General features: G+C 37.7%; 1 protein-coding gene across 4 annotated transcripts in view; it reads left to right on the forward strand.

The window, feature by feature from the left end:
• enox2 (ecto-NOX disulfide-thiol exchanger 2) overlaps positions 1–18,230 on the forward strand; it is a 241,139-nt gene that overhangs the window by 58,001 nt on the left and 164,908 nt on the right. For 2 of the 4 annotated variants that reach the window (XM_079892876.1, XM_079892878.1), the window contains exon 2: positions 1,407–1,480. In XM_079892876.1, the coding sequence (XP_079749002.1) occupies positions 1,444–1,480 (37 nt within the window). In that variant the 5' untranslated portion in view covers positions 1,407–1,443. Of the gene's footprint in view, positions 1–1,406; positions 1,481–12,489; positions 12,730–18,230 lie in introns of those variants that run through there. The other 2 variants (XM_079892879.1, XM_079892877.1) reach the window with 2 other exon arrangements.

Genomic DNA, 18,230 nt, shown 5'->3' on the forward strand with positions numbered 1-18,230 from the left:
TTGTACAATGTTTAAGTTACATCAGACTTACCCATTTTAGGAGATTAAATGTTTATTTTGTCCTCCACAGTTTACTATTGGACAATGTTTAAATGCACCTTGTGGGCTACACCAGACTGCTCTATTTTCTCTTTTTTTATTTATTTATCTTTGTCTTATATTAAGTACATTAAGCATCGGGATCGGGATCGGTATCGGCTGATCACCATGACAAGAAATCGGTACTCTGTATCTGCTGCAAAAATCCTGATCGGAGCATCCCTAGTGCAAACACAAATATGCTCGGGAGTGTTTGCCAAAACTGTTTTGCCAATATATTATTACAGTATCAACTGAGGGTGCTCTTGCTTGAGTTTGAGGGTGCTTGGCACTAGCACTCCCGTAGAACCGGGCCTGATGAGAATGAACCTCATTGGTTCTTGTGGAAGTTCAAACATGCTGCGTCACACATGACAATGAACCCCATTGGTTCATGAGGAAGCTCAAACGTGCTTCGTAACACAAGAATGAACCTCATTGGTTCTTGCGTGTCAAGCGAACATGCTTGGGCTTCCGTTTACCACAACTGATGTGTGAGTTGATGAATATTTATATGTAATAAATCAATCTGTTCATCATATAAAGTGATCATGTTTTATGATCTCTTTCATGAACTTTTTGAAGCGTCAAAGTGTCAGTTGCTTAGCTGTCAACGGAGGGACAGAAATCTCTCAGATTTCATCAAAAAGATCTTCATTTGTGTTCCGAAGATGAACGAAAGTCTTACGGGTTTGGAATGATGTGAGTGTGAGTAAATGTTTTGTGAATCTGACTCCAGAAGCTTATCTAGGGTGTTTAAAGTTTCTCCAGAACGCCATGTGGCAACACATATTGTGGAATATTCTTCACGTTAAGCTACTGATGCAAAAATATGAGAAACAAAATAACAATTCATCTTCACATTTTTGTGACCGGTGCTGTTTCACTGAAGAACTGGTTAATACCCAATACCACGATGGACACCATGACCTGCGCTAGCGTAAATATGCAAGAAAAAGCAGCTATATATTGCCATTGTCATAGGGATAAAAATACATACTTTTTAATAATGCAAAATGCAGTTTCAGGCCTGTTATGAAATATTTATGCCTGGTAAACAAACTCAATTCATCTGCTATGAGCAGCTGAAGTAAACTCTTAATTTTGTCTGTTCTTGAATCCTATGATGCTGAACCCGACATTCCCAATTACACTGTTGTGTATTTTATTTTGAATATTTGTTTTATGCTGAATTTAGCATGCCTTAGCATGCCAGTTTCTCACTGATACTTTCTTACTGATGAAAACACAGAAAACACAGAGCTGTTTCATAGAGATGTTTCAGTCTCGGTCCAAATGCAGCTAAGTGTGTATTGTTTTCTTAACAGGGTGCTGTCACCGGGAGATTGAGTGTCTGGTTAACACATGATGTTCAAGGACTACAGATCTGGCCGAGCTGTAGGTGAGTTGATATGCATTCTGTCTGCTTGATGTACCATCAGAGAGTGTAGATCTCACAGCAGAAAAAGGATTTGTTGGCAAGATCTCTGCTGCACAACTGATAAGACTGTCAGTGTTCCCATGAGAGGCTGCTTCTCAATAATAAGAGGTTCTTCTCAAGTTCTTTGGCATTTATTCTGTCACGAACAAGTGGGAATGTCTGCTGGATCGCCTCCGTCACTTTCCGTTCTTGTTTGCGCTTTCTAAATGACGGGAAGTTTAGATTTCAGAGCTCGCCGGAACCTTTTATCAAGTTTTGGGAGGTTAAGCTGAAAGGTGAGTCTGATACTGCTTCAGATGCGTTTGGCGAGCCAAGATAAAAGAATAAGGTTTAGTCTGATATTAAAGTGTATAAATAGCCCAAATGTCTATGCCAGTGGAGGACTAGTGCATTTCAGAGGATAAATCACAAATGCAGAGTTTCTGTATGAAATGCCAGGTAGCCAGATGGACATTGCTCAATCTCTTGTGTAAACCCTATTTGAACTCTGTCGCTTTGAGCTTTTTTTCTGTGAGATAAAAGCTTTGCGCTTGTTAAACCTACTCGTTTCGTTGTATTCTTAATCAGTTTTTGGCTAAATGCATTCAAAAATGTTTTGACTCAATATTGACATCTGACATTCAGCTTGACGGACTACAATCACTCAGGAGAATAAGTATTAGAATTTAATTCTGGACAGGAGAATTGCCGGGCAACTGTGCGGAATTAATTTCTTGAATGCGTGAGGAAGATGAGTGTGTCCTTTCTTATTAGGCTCTGTGTGGGCCATGCCGGTTGGCTGGCTCGTGTTGAATCTGTAGAGGGGTGTCCGAGCCGTCACACGGCTCTGCCCTCGCCATAGGTGGCCGGTTTATGTCGCATAGTACTGCTGCAGCTGTTTGTGGGCAGATTGCCTCATTTACACAGGAGCTTTTCTTCCACGTTCCCCTCATCTAGCTCACCGCACTGAAACCGCGTTGACTGATCACTTCCTCTTTTGCACAATCAAGGACAGCCGATCCAGGAATGTATTTTAGTGCTTTCTCTCAAGGTAATGCCAACTATACGATGCGCCAGAAAAAGAAAACTGAGAGTTTAAACATATTACAGTCAACATGAATTCCAAATTGTACTTAATACTTGTATTGTGAACGATCCGGTTCATATTATTGCAAATAAAAATTTCTTAATCTGGGTTCACGCTGTATGATTTTGTCCACGATTTGGGCGTCTGAGACACATTTTGATAATCCTAAAAGGTTGCTCTGTTCCTGGGCCAAAATCTGAAGACTTCACTATCACTAGTTTGACATGTTTGACACTATCACTAGTTTGACATGTTCGTGACAGCCATGTCACATGTCACAATGACCATTGTGATCAAATTTGACCTATCCTATGATTTTTACTGTCAAATCAAAAACCAGTAGGAGCGCCAAACCTGATGACGCAATTAGTGAGACAACAACAAACCACTGCTTGCTCCACATACACGTCTTCATTTTTTTTTTTTTTTTTTTTTTTCAAGAAAAGCCATGATCAAAATTGCTAGCCATTTCTATCCCACATGTAAATGCAGCTCACAGTCACCGAACGTGTCACAGACTGATGATGTAAAACTTTTTACTGACGTACAGTTTGACATTAATGACAACTGAGATCTTATAGTGTGACATGGCTTACAGCGAGGATCATGTTCAGTGACAAGCAACAGTCGTAAAGGTCTATTATAAACTGTACGTGTGCACCCGGCTTTAGTCATTTTTAATCAAAATGTTATAAAAAAATCAACTTTTCTTCTGAAACATCTTCCATTTTTTATGTAGACAGTATGTTGATTCACTCTGCCTAGAAAAGTTGAAAACAAAAGCTTTACATTATTGATTGGAAAAACTATTGTTAAGATTTTGAATTGTCATCAGGAGAATATGACACTAAATCTGCTTTAAAGGGGGGGTGAAATGCTATTTCATGCATACTGAGTTTTTTACACTGGTAAAGAGTTGGATTCCCATGCTAAACATGGACAAAGTTTCAAAAACTAAGTTGTACGTTTGAAGGAGTATTTTTGTTCCAAAAATACTCCTTCCGGTTTGTCACAAGTTTCGGAAAGTTTTTTTCGAGTATGGCTCTGTCTTACGTAAGATAGGGCGGAATTTCCTTATATGGGTCCTAAGGGCACTTCTCCGGTAAGATCGCGGCCGCGCGCGCACTCTTAGACCAGAGCAAGAGAGTGAAAGCAGTTCGCCATCAAAGCGCCCTGCCCGGCTTTTGGGAAGTCAATGTCACCAAAGAAGTGTGTTTTTGGTTGCCAGGGCAAGACAACCCTGCACAGATTCCCAAAGAACCCAGCGTTAAGGAACCCGTGGATGGAGTTTGTTTTCCTGAGCATAAACGGAGTTGTGTAGCTGTTTGTTCCCTGCATTTCGACGATGATTGTTTTATAAACAAAGCCCAGATCGTCTAATGCTTAAGGATCGAGCAGTCGCAATGATAAAGGTTCGCGGTCGTGCGTTGGAACCGGACGGTGAGTAACTGTTGAACAAATAATGTCTCTGTGTGTTGTCACTAGCTCGGTGCGTTAGCACAGCTAAGCTTCGCCCACACGGCCCGCCCCCAGCCGCTCGGTCTTTTCCGGAAAGACTCGGTACACCCTATCTTTCTTTGATTAATATAATAAAACAAAAGACTTTTTGGAGATATGAAGGATGCAATATTACTCTATAGGTACTCAAGATTAACAGGAGATTGAGTGAAAATTAGCATTTCACCCCCCCTTTAATCATTAACCAAAATGGACACATTTTGGCTGATTATTTGATCTGGCTCATATATTTATTTATATGTATACCACCATTTAAAACTTTGGGATCAGTATCTTTCAAAAATTCCTTTAAAGAATGTATCGCTGTTATAAACAGCACAACTGTTATATTATATTTATATATATATAAATAAGGGATAATGTAGAGCGAGGTGGTTGTTATAGCGAATACAACCCCGACAGGCTGATCAGGGCGGAGGGGTTTTGAATCAGCCTGAAGGAGTTGTATTCGCTATAACAACCGCTTCGCTCTACATTATCCCGCTTATTACATGGCTACTTACCAAATAAATCAATATTTTGACACAAAATATTGATTTAAAAAGGAGTTTATTGATTTAAAAACGATTATATTGCTTCCGCTAAAGAAAATAGTCCGTTCCGTCTCTACGGTTAGAATCCTGCGTCCAAGGCAACGCTCTGTTTTTCATGGCAATGGTGTGTTATACTTAGCAGCGGTCTGTTATCAAGAAATAACAGACCGCATTCTACATTAGAATTCAACCAAGCCATGTGTATATATATATACAGTGTGTGCAGAATTATTAGGCACATTGATTTTCTGATCATATTTTATTTCCAGGAACATTTTGCCAATTCCAAACCATATTAATCTTAATAACTACTATTCATTTTGTATTTAATCATGTATAAGTGATATACAATTGTTCATGAAGGCTGGAAATGAAAAATGCCTTATTTTCAGGTGTGCAGAATTATTAGGCAAGTTTTCTTTTTCAGATAAAATAAGCCAAAAAAGAGATTTAACTAAGACTGAAAAGTCAAAAATTATTAAATCCCCATGAGAAGAATGCAATACTAATGCAATACTAGAGATTGCAGTTAAGGCATGACCATTGGACAGTAAAATGCTCATTGGGTCAGCAGGGTCAGACAAACACAGGTGGAGAAGAAAAGACACATGTTAACTGCAAAAGAATGAAGAATTAAGGTGAAGAATTAAGTGTGAAACCATCGGGAACCCTTTAGTCTTCAGCGCCACCATTTTCCAGAACTGCAACCTACATGGAGTCTCCAGAAGAGTAAGGTGTCAGGGTCTCAGAGACTTGGGTTAGGTAAAGAATCCTAAAAAATTACCCCCACTTAATAAGAATCACAAGCTGAAGTGTTGTGAAATACATGAAGACAGTTTTTTTATAGGCTTTATAGACAGACAGATTGAGAGTGACTCTTGAAGGACCAGCACCACATCCTCTTCTACCACTGTTTGAAGAATTCATCTTCCAGAATACATTTTAATAAGTGTTGTGATTTAATTTTTAGTCCATCTCTGCAAAACGGACTTCAGGGTAGGAGATGGGCTAAAAATAAACTCACAAAACTTATTAAAATGTATTCTGGAAGATGAATTGATTAAATACAAAATGAATATTATTAATAGTATTATTATTATTAGTAGTTATTAAGATTAATATGGTTTGGAATTGGCAAAATGTTCCTGGGAATAAAATATGATCAGAAAATCAACGTGCCTAATAATTCTGCACGGCCTGTGTGTGTGTGTTATATATATATATATATATATATATATATATATATATATATATATATATATATATATATATATATATATATATATATATATATATATATATATATATATATATAATCATTATTATTATTATTATTATTATTTATTATTATTAATATTATTATTTATTATTATTTATTATAATTATTGTTATAAAAAAGCTTTATATATATATATATTCACTGATTGACCTGATGTGTGTGTGTGTGTATATATCTATATCTATATATATATCTATATCTATATATATATATATATATATATATATATATATATATATCAGTCTATCAGTCTCTCAGTCTGGTGAGTAAACTAAAAAAATGTGCTTGCCAATGGCGATTCCATTGCCAAGGTGTGTGTAGAGGGTTGGTCTTTCATACTAATATATTTTGAATTCAGTGAGATTGACTGCAAGGCAAATGCACATACATAGCACAGCTTTCCTCTCTCACAGCTCCCATGTTGCCCTTTATTTTAAATGGTCGTTTTGCTATTGTTTTAAACTTAAATAATGGAGATGCCAGTGGCTAGAGAGTTCAACTTTACACCTAGTTAATTGGTTTTGCGTGAGCAGTTGCGGGACTCCTGTTGGCCGTGAGGTGAGGGGCGCTGCTGTTGAAATGCCCTTACTCAATCAGTCACCTTAATGAATCCAGAGGTCTCATTGAACCGTCTCTGTAATATAACACATGCACGAGGACTGTAAAATGACAACTTTTGGGATTTGTTTTGCATTATTCTGTTGAATGAAGTGGAAGGCCTGTAATTAATTTAGTGCTTCTTTGCCTTGACATTAAAGCCCCGTTGCAGTGACTTCGTTAGTCACTGCAATTCGTTAGGTCTAAAAGTTCACTAAACAAAATCTGATTCATTCCTTTAATTTGCCTCTTGAAATATGAGCTAAATCTGCCTGGTTTTAAAATGGCCAAAACACCAAATGGCACAGAACTGCAACTCGGCCTGCCAAAATTCAAACCCAAAAGCCATTTAAACTATTTTAACTGACTTTCACCACAAATCCTCTACAGTCCAGAAGCCTCCCTCGCCGAGACCAGTATTGTGAACTGGAACACAGTGTCCTGAAGTTCCTGATAATTGATAAGGTGAGAAATTATGTTGCCATTCAGGTCCATCAGAGAAGTTCACTTCAGGTATCCTAATGTAGACACATTTATTTTTCTGGTAGGTCTAATGCAGTTACATTATTGAAATTCTTCCAGGTTACCCACCACCCAAAATGTGTCCGAAAAGTTTTTTTCTTTTGGTTCCACTTTTAGTGATCGTTATAACCTTTTAATCTTGTCACATCTGTAATAAATTAGTTACTTGGACTATAGTGTTATGTAGGGAGCTGTTCATGAAAACTGTGTTTTTGGATTTTGGGATTGAAGGGATGACTTCAGTAGAGGAGCTAAATAGCAATTAGACATTTGACCTGAATTGTAACACAAATTGCTTTCACTTATTGATGACATCATACCCTCAGCCAACAGACACAGCAGATTCCGCCATAGTCGTTGTCTGTGTTGCAAAGCGGGTACGTGGATGTGGAGGCGGAGGCATCGAGATAGGGGTGGGATCCTTTTCAGTAGGGGCGTGTTTGTTTTGGTGATTTCAAATGTCAACAGTGTTTACCAGAAATTGCTTACTGCACCTTTAAGGCCATGCCACACCAAGTCAATGCGGCTTGGTGTGTCACGGCCTTTAGACTTCTCTTTGACAAAACACAAACACTGCTTCTAACATGGGTGGAAAAAAAAAATTCCGAATCCGGAAGATATACTTTGCTTTCAGGATTCATTTAAAGGAGCATCAAATGAGATCCCTAAAATGACAGTGACTGAATGACTCCAGACCGACAATGAGCTTTAACTTAGTTACTTTGTCATTAGTGCTGCTGAATGGGCCAAATATAAAAATGTAGCTAAATAAAAAACTGTATAAGAAAAACTATCCATTATCTTAATGAAAACACAACTGCTCGAAACATCTGTTTGTTTATTCTGAAACGGCTTTGATGAACCTCAACTATAATTGATGCATTTAAAAGTTGCCAGTTTAAATGCTCACATTGCTATATTTACCAGACATTGGCATGACGCGTTACATTTGCTACAGACAAAGAAAAAGAAAAGGAAAGTTTATTTATTTATTTTTTTACCCAGACTTTTTAGCATTTTTATTTTTGTTTTAAATTTACATTTATGCATTTAGCAGTTACTTTAATCCAAAGCGAACATTGCATGTTCATGCATTCCCTGGGAAGCGCCATGCTCTACTCCGCATGTAGGAATCCCTGTATTTTATATGATTCCTGTGCAGTGAATTGCCCTGAATGTATTTGAAATTCTCTTTTTGTCTGATTTTCAAGGCCTTCAGGATTTATATTTAGGTGCTACACTTTTCAGATATGAGTTGGACCAAATAATTGGCAGAATTTCAGTTAGATATTGGGATTTTAATTGCTTTACTGACGCAGTGATTGGGGCTTGAGCTTTTCTTTATTGTGGCAGATTTCCCCCTCCCCAATTTTTCCATTTACCTATTTTTTTCCCCCAGCGAAAGGAAGACGTCCTATAACGTAAAGAGATTCATGGCTTCCTTTTAATTCGACCAATAAGACTAGTATTTTTCCGAAAACTGGACCCTAATACAAATATATGGTATTCTTAACTAGAACCATGGTAATTTGCTATCAGCTAATGCAGGGTTCACCAATCTCGGTCCTGGAGGGCCGCTGTCCTGCAGAGTTTAGCTCCAACCAGCTCCAACACACCTGTTTGAAAGTTTCTAGTATGCCTAATGAGACCTTGATTAGCTGGTTCAGGTGTGTTTAATTGGGGTTGGAGCTAAACTCTGCAGGACATCGGCCCTCCAGGACCGAGATTGGTGAACCCTGAGCTAATGCAATATTAAACTGTTTTTTTTTTTCTTCTTTTTTGTGCCATTGCTCATAAAATGAGCAACTTACTGAAAGCACATGGTTGTTTGAAATCAGGACAAAAGGAGTAGAGAGTCAGTCCCTCAACTTGCCATGAATTAAATAAGAGCAGAGCCCAGCTTTTAATCATTCTCTGTGAGGTAAGAGAATTCATTAGATGCTGCCTTGAGAAACTTTGGCCTGTTTTTATTGTGTTCATGTTATTAAAACATGAACACCATATTTGTGACTAATGGAAAATGGGTAATGAACAAACACACTTCCAAAGAGAAATATCTTTCTCACACAAGTCACAGGATTGTGGAGAAGCAGGATAAAAATGCATGTTACTGTATTTGCTGTTTTTCAGCCAAAGGCAAACCGCTCCAACCAGGGGCATCGCTGTTGTCCGTGAGTGGAGGGAACTAGCTCACCTTTGTAAAGGTGAATCATCTGTCAAACACCTACAGCTCCATTACCACCAAATAAATGATAGCCGCAGATGGGAACGAGGCAACGTGGTTAGATCTTCTTTTCTGTCCTTTCCCCAATGTCTGAATTTAAACAGAAAAGCCAGATGCTATCAAATTATTAGTATTAATTGTACCTGTTGGCAGTGGTTTAATATATGATGTGGTACCCTGAAATTTGAAGGAAAACGCCTGTTCGATTAGAGTAAATGAAAGGAAAGTGCACTGCTTAGACATACTTTGATTGCTCTCATTGAGCTAATTTACAGATAAGAGCCGTGACATGCAAGGAAGCTCTTATGTGAAACCCTCTCTTTAAAGAAGTATTGTTTTTCACTTAAGCTTAATAACACATTATAGTAACATATCAAAGTCCATGTTTCCAGTGCTTTTAATGTGTCACTTTGATGCTGTGATATGTAATTGCCTCGCAGCAGAAATGACTCAGGCGCAGCTTTGGAATATTTTTATTAATAGTTTTTTATATTTTTATTTTAATACTATTTTGAATAAAACAGCACCATGCCACATTTATTTCCCTAATTGCATGAAAAGTGTTTAAAATGAGTGCCGAAATCATAAAAATGCTCGTATTACCTAAGAAAAATCATCTTGACAGCTGTTTGTATCCCCTTCGGCTTTTGAATAGTCTGAGCTAATTGTGAAGAATGGCAAAATAAGCAGTTCATAATGAATATGCCAATGTTTGCATCCATGCACATCCAAAAATTTCTGAACGAAAGCGGCTGCCAAAAACGATGGCCAATGTCGACATCCGCGAAACCGAAAGAATAAGTTGACTTTGTATTTGGAGACACAGTGGCGGTGTGCCTAAACAAGCTAATTATATTTAAATCCAACTTCAAAGTATATAAATAGACTCTTAAGCAGTACATTTGATCTACTGTAGATATTTGAAACACTCATTGGGCCATCTACATTCTTGACTTTGTTTCAGTATGCTAATGCACCCGAATTAGATCAAGTTTCGATTATTTTCCCCTGAGGTTGTTGGTCCGCAGCGTTCATCAGGTTTAGCAGGCCTAGCGGTTTCCGCCCACACTCTTATCATGCTTTTATGAGACCGTTGTAATGTCAAATGTTGTGCTCACAACACCGGTCTCTACTGCTCTCCTAATCGTGACGCACAGAACTGTAAATTCCTGCTGAATGTGTTAAGACATCTGTTAAATCTTCTTAGCTCTGAAATTAACCCAGGCTATGCCGCACAGAGATTCTGAGCTGTGAACATGTTGGTGTCAAAGTTCTTCTGGGATTCCAGAAAGCCAAAGGATTATTTAACCTCTGGACCCCCAGCATTCTTCCAGTCATATGTTCTGCTCATAACACCTGTTGCACTTGGAAAATGGAAATCACATCTAAGAAAAACAGCTCAGGTGTTATGTTCTGGTCGGCAACCTTGCTTTGTTGGTTAGACGTTTTCAGATTGACTGCTTAATCAGACTGAAAAGCCTGCATGTAAACACCTTAATCGATCAGATTGACCTTGATCTGAATGAAATTTCAATCGGATTGGAAGAGGTGGTCCTTTTCTAATTCGATCGAGAGGACATGTAAACACTTGATCAGAATGAGAATGGCCTGCACATGTGCAATGATGTAGAAATGGCATAATGAACAAGCTGTAGTTGTTGTCATAAATGACTGTTGTGTTATTCTAAAATTCCCCTACCACTCATTGTCTGTGAAATGGAGCAGAACAACGTCCCATCAGTCCTCACTTCATACTCATCCACAGACACTTTATTTTTGGTGTGGGAATGGTGCGTTTTTACTGATAAATATAACAGCACAGCACAATGTGCTCGTTGTCTCCAAATCAGGACCCAAAATAGATAAATAGGCTATTTAGTAAGCTCTTTGTGCAGTATAAGCATGTCAAACAAAGTTTGTGACATATAAATGCGCACATCAACCCGATCACTTTATTTAGCGTTCATGTCGGATTCATCATTCGGAATGAATTAATTTTGATTGAAACAAAAGATGTGCATATAAACATAGCCATTGTACAGTATGTTTTTATATTTATACATATATATATATATATATACATACATACATACATACATACATACATACACATATTACACACACACACACACACACAGTGTATATATATATATAATATATATAAAAATATGGTCGTACGTGAAGGCATAGTGCACCCAAAAATCTAAATTCTGTCATGATATCCCTTTTAAATTTTCATAAAATGTGCTTCCTTTGATGCTTGATTATTTATTTATTTTATGCTGGCAGAACAGCAGATCAGTTTAGCGATTTCATTGTCCACTGCAATGAATGACCCATACATGTGCATTATTTAAGAGGCCTTGTGGTTTTAGTGTAGATCCTGTTTATATGGCAATTAGCACGAGTTTAACTGTTGCTCTGCTCCCTCTGCTGGTACATATACTAACAATATAGGCAGACTTTACAGTGACAAAGAAAAACATAGCCTATTACATACCGACATGTCTTATTTTACTAACGATTACAGTGGCAACAAGAGTATGGTAAAATAATATAGCATAGCCTACTTTTAAACCTGTTTTAGTTGGCTAATACCAAGTTATTGCTTGCATTTTTCAAAAATATTACCAACTTGCCACTCATTTTATTGTTGTAACAAGAAATAAATATTTTGGCAGAAAATAGGCCTAGTTAAGTTAATCCAAAAATTAAAATTATCCCATAATTTACTCACCCTCAAGCCATCCTGGTGTGACTTTCTTCTGTCAGCTGAACACAATCAGAATTATATTTAAAAATAATGGGAGTGAATGGTAACTGATATTTTGAAGCCCACCAAAAAGCTCATCCATCCATCATAAAATTAATCCATAAGGCTCTAGGGAGTTAATGAAGGCCTTCTGAATCGAAACGATTCATTTTTCTAAGAAAAGTAGGCCTATCCGTAATTAGGCCTATAACTTTATAAACTGTAATCACTAGCTTTTCATAATGAACACGTATTTTAACTTGTCAGCCTTCTTAAGTCTCAATAGACACATTCAACATGTTTTATTCGCTGACAACGATAAAACTGTGCATTTTGTGAATGGGTTTCTCGCGCACAGTAATCAGTATGAATACTAATGCTTTCAAACCAGTCAGTCGAGCGCGTGAGAGACGTTCGCTTTCATGGTTAATTATAAAGAGAGCGTACTAGATTTGTCGCGTCGCGAACTCGCGGTCAGTGTAGTCGTTGTGTTGAGCGTGACTGTGGATCCTCCTCTCTCTCCCTCTCTCTCCCCTCTCTCTCTCTCCCTCGCTGTGGTCTGCTCTATCTTTAAAGCTGTTATAAGCGCAGCAGACCCACAGACACCAGCAGCAAAGCTCCTAGCGCGGAATAACGTCCACTACCAGATCCCCACGGGACTTTAGCTGGCTTCGTTTTGAACCGAATCCCCAGGACGATGTTCCTTGTGCAGTATACAGGTACGCTGTCTTGAGTTTAACTTTATTTTAAAGATTAGAGACATGAAATGTGCTCAGTCCCGTGTATGTGGGTCTATAGATATACTATAGGGAGCCGCCCGTTACAAACGGACGTTACGGACAGAAAAATGAATGAAAACTCCGCTAAGAAACCACATTACATTCAGAGCACAGGGTTCCCCACATAAATGACTTTAATAACTGAAATTACGTCGCGCTCCACTTTAAATACACGTCTTTGTGGTGTTTTGGCATATCGCCTATGTAATATCCAGTGAGCTGTCTACAAAGACAGCACAGCCGCGTGCAACATTTTCGAGAATCATAGATTCGAGTTCCCTCGGAATACCCCCTGAGTGCTGTTTAGTTAGGCAGCTCATAGGTTTTGAGATTGAGACACAGCCATTGTCGCCCAGACATTAGAGCGCAGTCACTGACAGCTCCGGTGATTAAAACAACTGTTGTATCGTTATAATAAGATTATAATGACATTATAGTTGGTCTCATGTGTTCTTGCGTGTGGTTACTGTTCCTGCAACATCTTGTCATGTAATGCATCAATACATTACAGTGGGCACTGGAAACCCATGTCCACTATTGAATTGCCATATGCAAATATTTTTGTTTTAAGCATGCTGACTAGTGTCATTTATTGCTTGACTTGTTGGGAATTATTCCACGTTGGAGCTCAGAATACAGACTGTAAGGCATGTTGTCAGTTTCAACAATATATAATGTAAAGGTGCTGGCAAGATCAATGATAGTTCAATTGATCAAAAACAAGTTGCTCTTGATATGTATAGTGAACATAGTCACACACGAAAAGAAAACAGACTGAGAAAGAATAGCCTAAAAGAAGCTTTGTTTATTCAAATATTTAGTTCGGGGTGATTAAATAAGGTTCTATACAATGATATTAGTTAATGCAATAAGGCATCATGAACTTTCAACAAAGTACTTTTTACAGCATTCAGCAATCTTAATAATTATTAATATTGTTAGTTCATGTAGTATGCGTTAACGTTATTGTTAATATGTATGTGTATTAATTAAGATTAATGCTGTGTTGCTCATTGTTAGTTCATGTTAACAATTGTGTTGAAAGTATTTTTTACAAAGATTTCCTAGCATAATTATCACTTCGATGTGATTTATTATGAAGCTTGTGTACTTGATCGGTGTTCATTTATGAATGCATGCTGAATAGGCTACTTCATTGTGAGTAAGAGAAGAATGAACTATTGTCATCTGATCTATTTACTCAATAACATAGTAGAGCCTTACTGTCACACACACAAAAAAGGCATGCATCAATCAAGGGTGCGTGCCATTATTTTGTCTATGCGTGTGTTGATAAGATGCTAATCTATTTCTATTGTCAGTATTTATTTTTTTCCTTTTCCTCCCCTCTGCTTATTTTGAAATGCATCTGGCTTTTGTCAGAGTAAACCCACTCACCCTAACCTCAAGTGTGAAGGAAAAAGCCTCTTATTGCTGTGACAGCCAGTAACTTTCTTGCACATAGCTCTTTTGGTGGGTAGGGAGTGGCCATTTAAATTGCACATAATGGATAGTCTCTGGGCTTTCATGAGAGCACAAGAACCCAAATGAAAAAAGGGGAGGGCAGCACTGAAGAAGTGTAAAATGCATTTGTGACAGAGGTTACTTACGTAAAACGAAGCAAGCAATGGCTTATTTTTTTAAGACTTGAGTAAGAGAAATAGTCTGTGGGCAGATGTCTATGGTTTTGTTATTCAGTGGCTGTCGCATATAAGAGGATGCCAAGAGGATTTAATGCACATAAAAAATAATAATGAATCCAAAGATATTTGTTTCTGCAAAAGAGCAAATAAGTAAATGACAATCAGCGCTGTATAAACCTGATGAACTCTAAAGTGCTTCAGTAGTTGTGATTGTTCGCTTTCAGAATGAGTTCAGCATCTGTGATTAAAAAGACACAAGTCCTTGTCCAGTAGATTGAAATTCGAATAGATTAGAACTCTTATGTACTAGAGACTGCATGCTAAGAAAAAAAGTATGATTATATGAAAGTATGATTATGGAAAAGTATGATGCTTTCTGAGATAGTATTGTACAGCACACCTGTTCATAAATTAACAACAGGGTTAAGCAGACTTTTTTTTTTTTAAAGTACGTACTGTACTGTAAATGTTACCATGGATACATAAATGATAGAGTGGCCTGGCAAACCTGTTGCTTTGCCAAATGAACATATGCCATTTAATTTTAATTGAAGGTTACTATTCAGTATCTCTGGATGTGCTCCACAGTGAGAGTGTTTGCTATAATACTTTGTGTGAATCATCAATCTGAGTGGTTTTAGCCTAGCTTTATTTTGAATACAGACCTTTTGCAATATGAATCACAAGGCCTGGGGCCTGATGTGTATGTGTGTGTGTGTGTGTATATATATATATATATATATATATATATATATATATATATATATATATATATATATATATATATATATATATATATATATTTCTAAATGTAGATTAATTATTCAGATTTAGCCTAATTATTAAGTTAAGCACTCAAATTACATAAAGTCATTATTTAGAAGTTAAACAAAAATATATGAATTTATAAATGTTTTTACGTGTCAGACAGTTGTATTTACACTGAAAAAAAAAAAAAAAAAAAAAGTAGGCCTTTCGGTTTCCTTTAAGAAAATATACTATATAAACATCCTAAAACATATGTTTACCTTAAAGACAAAATTGTATACATTTGATTTGTTTAAAACAATAAAAAATACTATTTGGCTAGTGGAAAAGAATGAGAATAACTCTTCCCTGAAAGCTTTCTCTGAAAAGTATGGTATACAATTTTCTTTTTTGTTGATAGCGTAAGCGTATATTTATTTTAAAAGGATACATTGTGTTTTTAGCAATGTAATGTGACTGTACAAAACATAGCATCATGTAGATGGGAATATGCATATGGAAATGAGGATATGCATAATAAAACTAGGCGTTTTAAGCTCCATAAATGTTTATTTCAGGGAGGAGACGGGGTAGAGATGCATGTATGCATAAGCTTTCGCTGACTGTTTAAAAAGGGAATTTTGTGCAGGTTCTGGCGTACGCATCTATTTAATGTCCTTCAACATACTCCTCAAAAGTGCATTTTTGTCTAGATGTTTTGGAAAAATATAAAGCAGTGATTTACTGCAATAAAGCAAGCAGCAAATGAGAGTTGTACATTTCTATATGAGCTGCAGTGACAACAAAGTTGACAAGAGGCCTGCAGCCATATCACCCTGTAGCCCAAGACTGGTTGCCCACTGAAGATAAGCAGGGCTGAGCCTGGTCAGTACCTGGATGGGAGACCTCCTGAGAAAACCAGGTTGCTGCTGGAAGAGGTGTTAGTCAGTCCAGCAGGGGGCGCTCACCCTGTGGTCCGTGTGGGTCCTATCGCCCCCTCAGTATAGTGATGGGGACACTATACTGTCAAAGAGCAACGTCCTTCAGATGAGACGTTAAACCGAGGTCCTGACTCTCTGTGGTCATTAAAAATCCCAGGATGTTTTTTGAAAAAGAGTAGGGGTGTAACCCCGGCATCCTGGCCAAATTTGCCCAGTGGCCTCTGTCCATCATGGCCTCCTAATCATTATACTAATTGGCTTCATCACTCTGTCTCCTCTCCACCAATAAGCTGGTGTGTGGTGGGTGTTCTGGTGCAATATGGCTGCCATCTCATCATACTGATGCTGCACATTAGTGGTGGTTGAAGAGATTCCCCCCTTCTATATGTAAAGTGCTTTGAGTACCTAGAAAAGTGCTACATAAATGTAACAAATTATCAGTGGTATTGAAGGAGTGCAGCTCATAGATATGTATGTAGATGCCACATTCGAAAACTCCAGACACGTCGACGCGCCAGTCATCTAGGAACGGTCAGCGTGTCGTCACTCACAGTAAGAATCAATGACTATAACGTGCACCAATAATGCAATTATTTCCAATAATCAGAGTAAGGACTTCATCACAGTTAGATGTTTACATGACACGAGCAACGCTCTTCACTCCCGTTTACATGCAATTTTTTCACTAATTTCCCAAAGAAATGGGATAACCTTTCACAGGTGAGAATGTGTTTGGTTTTGTGTTTAACTCACTATTACAGGTTTATACTATGGTAACTTTTTAATGTCGTGTTAGCTGATGCCTTCGTCTTGTTGTATTGTGTTAGTTTAGCTAAATCATCTGTCTCAAGTCTATTTCTGTGAGATAATGTGGCTGAGGGTAGGCAAGACTCACTGCGATTTAAACGATTTCACACTTTTATATGATTTGTCTGTGCCCACATAGTGATATAATAAAAAATGATGCATGGAAAACCGTTTCTGAAATTGTTGACATTCTGAGTTTGATTCATGCATTGCATTGATAATCGTTCATCTTGTTCATGATATCATGCATTATTCACTGCTGCAGGTTTATACAAATGCTTTCCCATCCAGAAACTGATGCCAAATCAAAATAAAATGACATCAGTGACATACAATTTTCAAAAGCTACGGCCGGTGTCACAATAACATTAGGCCATCCAGCGGCAAAGACATACTAGCAACCAACAGTACAGTGACCAGCCTTCCTCCAGCGGAAAACTTGCTGTCAGTGTGAATGATACATCCATGGTCAGAATTATCATTCAACACTATAATTGACTGCAGTTGCATAAATACATAATCATATTGTGTATATATAATCATATTGCAATGCATAATCATATTGCTTTTCCAAGCAAAACAGGAACTCTTTCAGGATTTACAATTTTTGATTGAAAATGTTTGATTATCTTTCTCACTGGATGTCACTCATTTCAAACCCGTTTCCATGCATGAAATGTGTCCTCTGCTCACAGTCTTTTTAAGGCTTGTGAGGCTTTTCATGTGTGCTCCGAGCCTCATTTCAATGCATGTGCTGTATTTTGGCCATAATTGAGTTTGTTGTACTCTCACGACTCTCCACATGGCAGTCGCTCCAGCAGTTTGCACAGATTTGCGTCTTTCTGTGCTTTGCTAATTAAAAGCCATGGTATCCAGCGCTAAGGAACGGTGTACCTGATAATTGACGCTGCAACAAATGCTCCTCTGTGTTGGATAATGAAGAACCACATTGTGCTGAATCCTGCTGGGTAAGCGTTATCAGCTGCATTTTTTATTCAGTGTATTTTTCCTTGAATACAAGAAACTAATTGAAGTGCATAATCAGAGGCTAGTTATAAATATTTACTCTATTTGACTGCTTCAGCTCCAAAAAGAAAACAATGGATATAAACCGGGCTTGACATTAACTTTTTTGCTCACCAGCCACTGTGGCTAGTGGTTTACCAAAGTTACTAGCCACTCAAAATTGTAACTGGCCACAGATTTGACATCAATACCATGCACAAAAATGGCCTAGACATTTTTAATATTATCTCATAATTTGGCAGTTGGGTATATTAGGCTGTAAGACCTGGCACACACA

The sequence above is a fragment of the Squalius cephalus genome (genome assembly GCF_949319135.1).
Source record: "Squalius cephalus genome assembly, chromosome: 14".
NCBI classification, from domain to species: Eukaryota; Metazoa; Chordata; class Actinopteri; order Cypriniformes; family Leuciscidae; genus Squalius; species Squalius cephalus.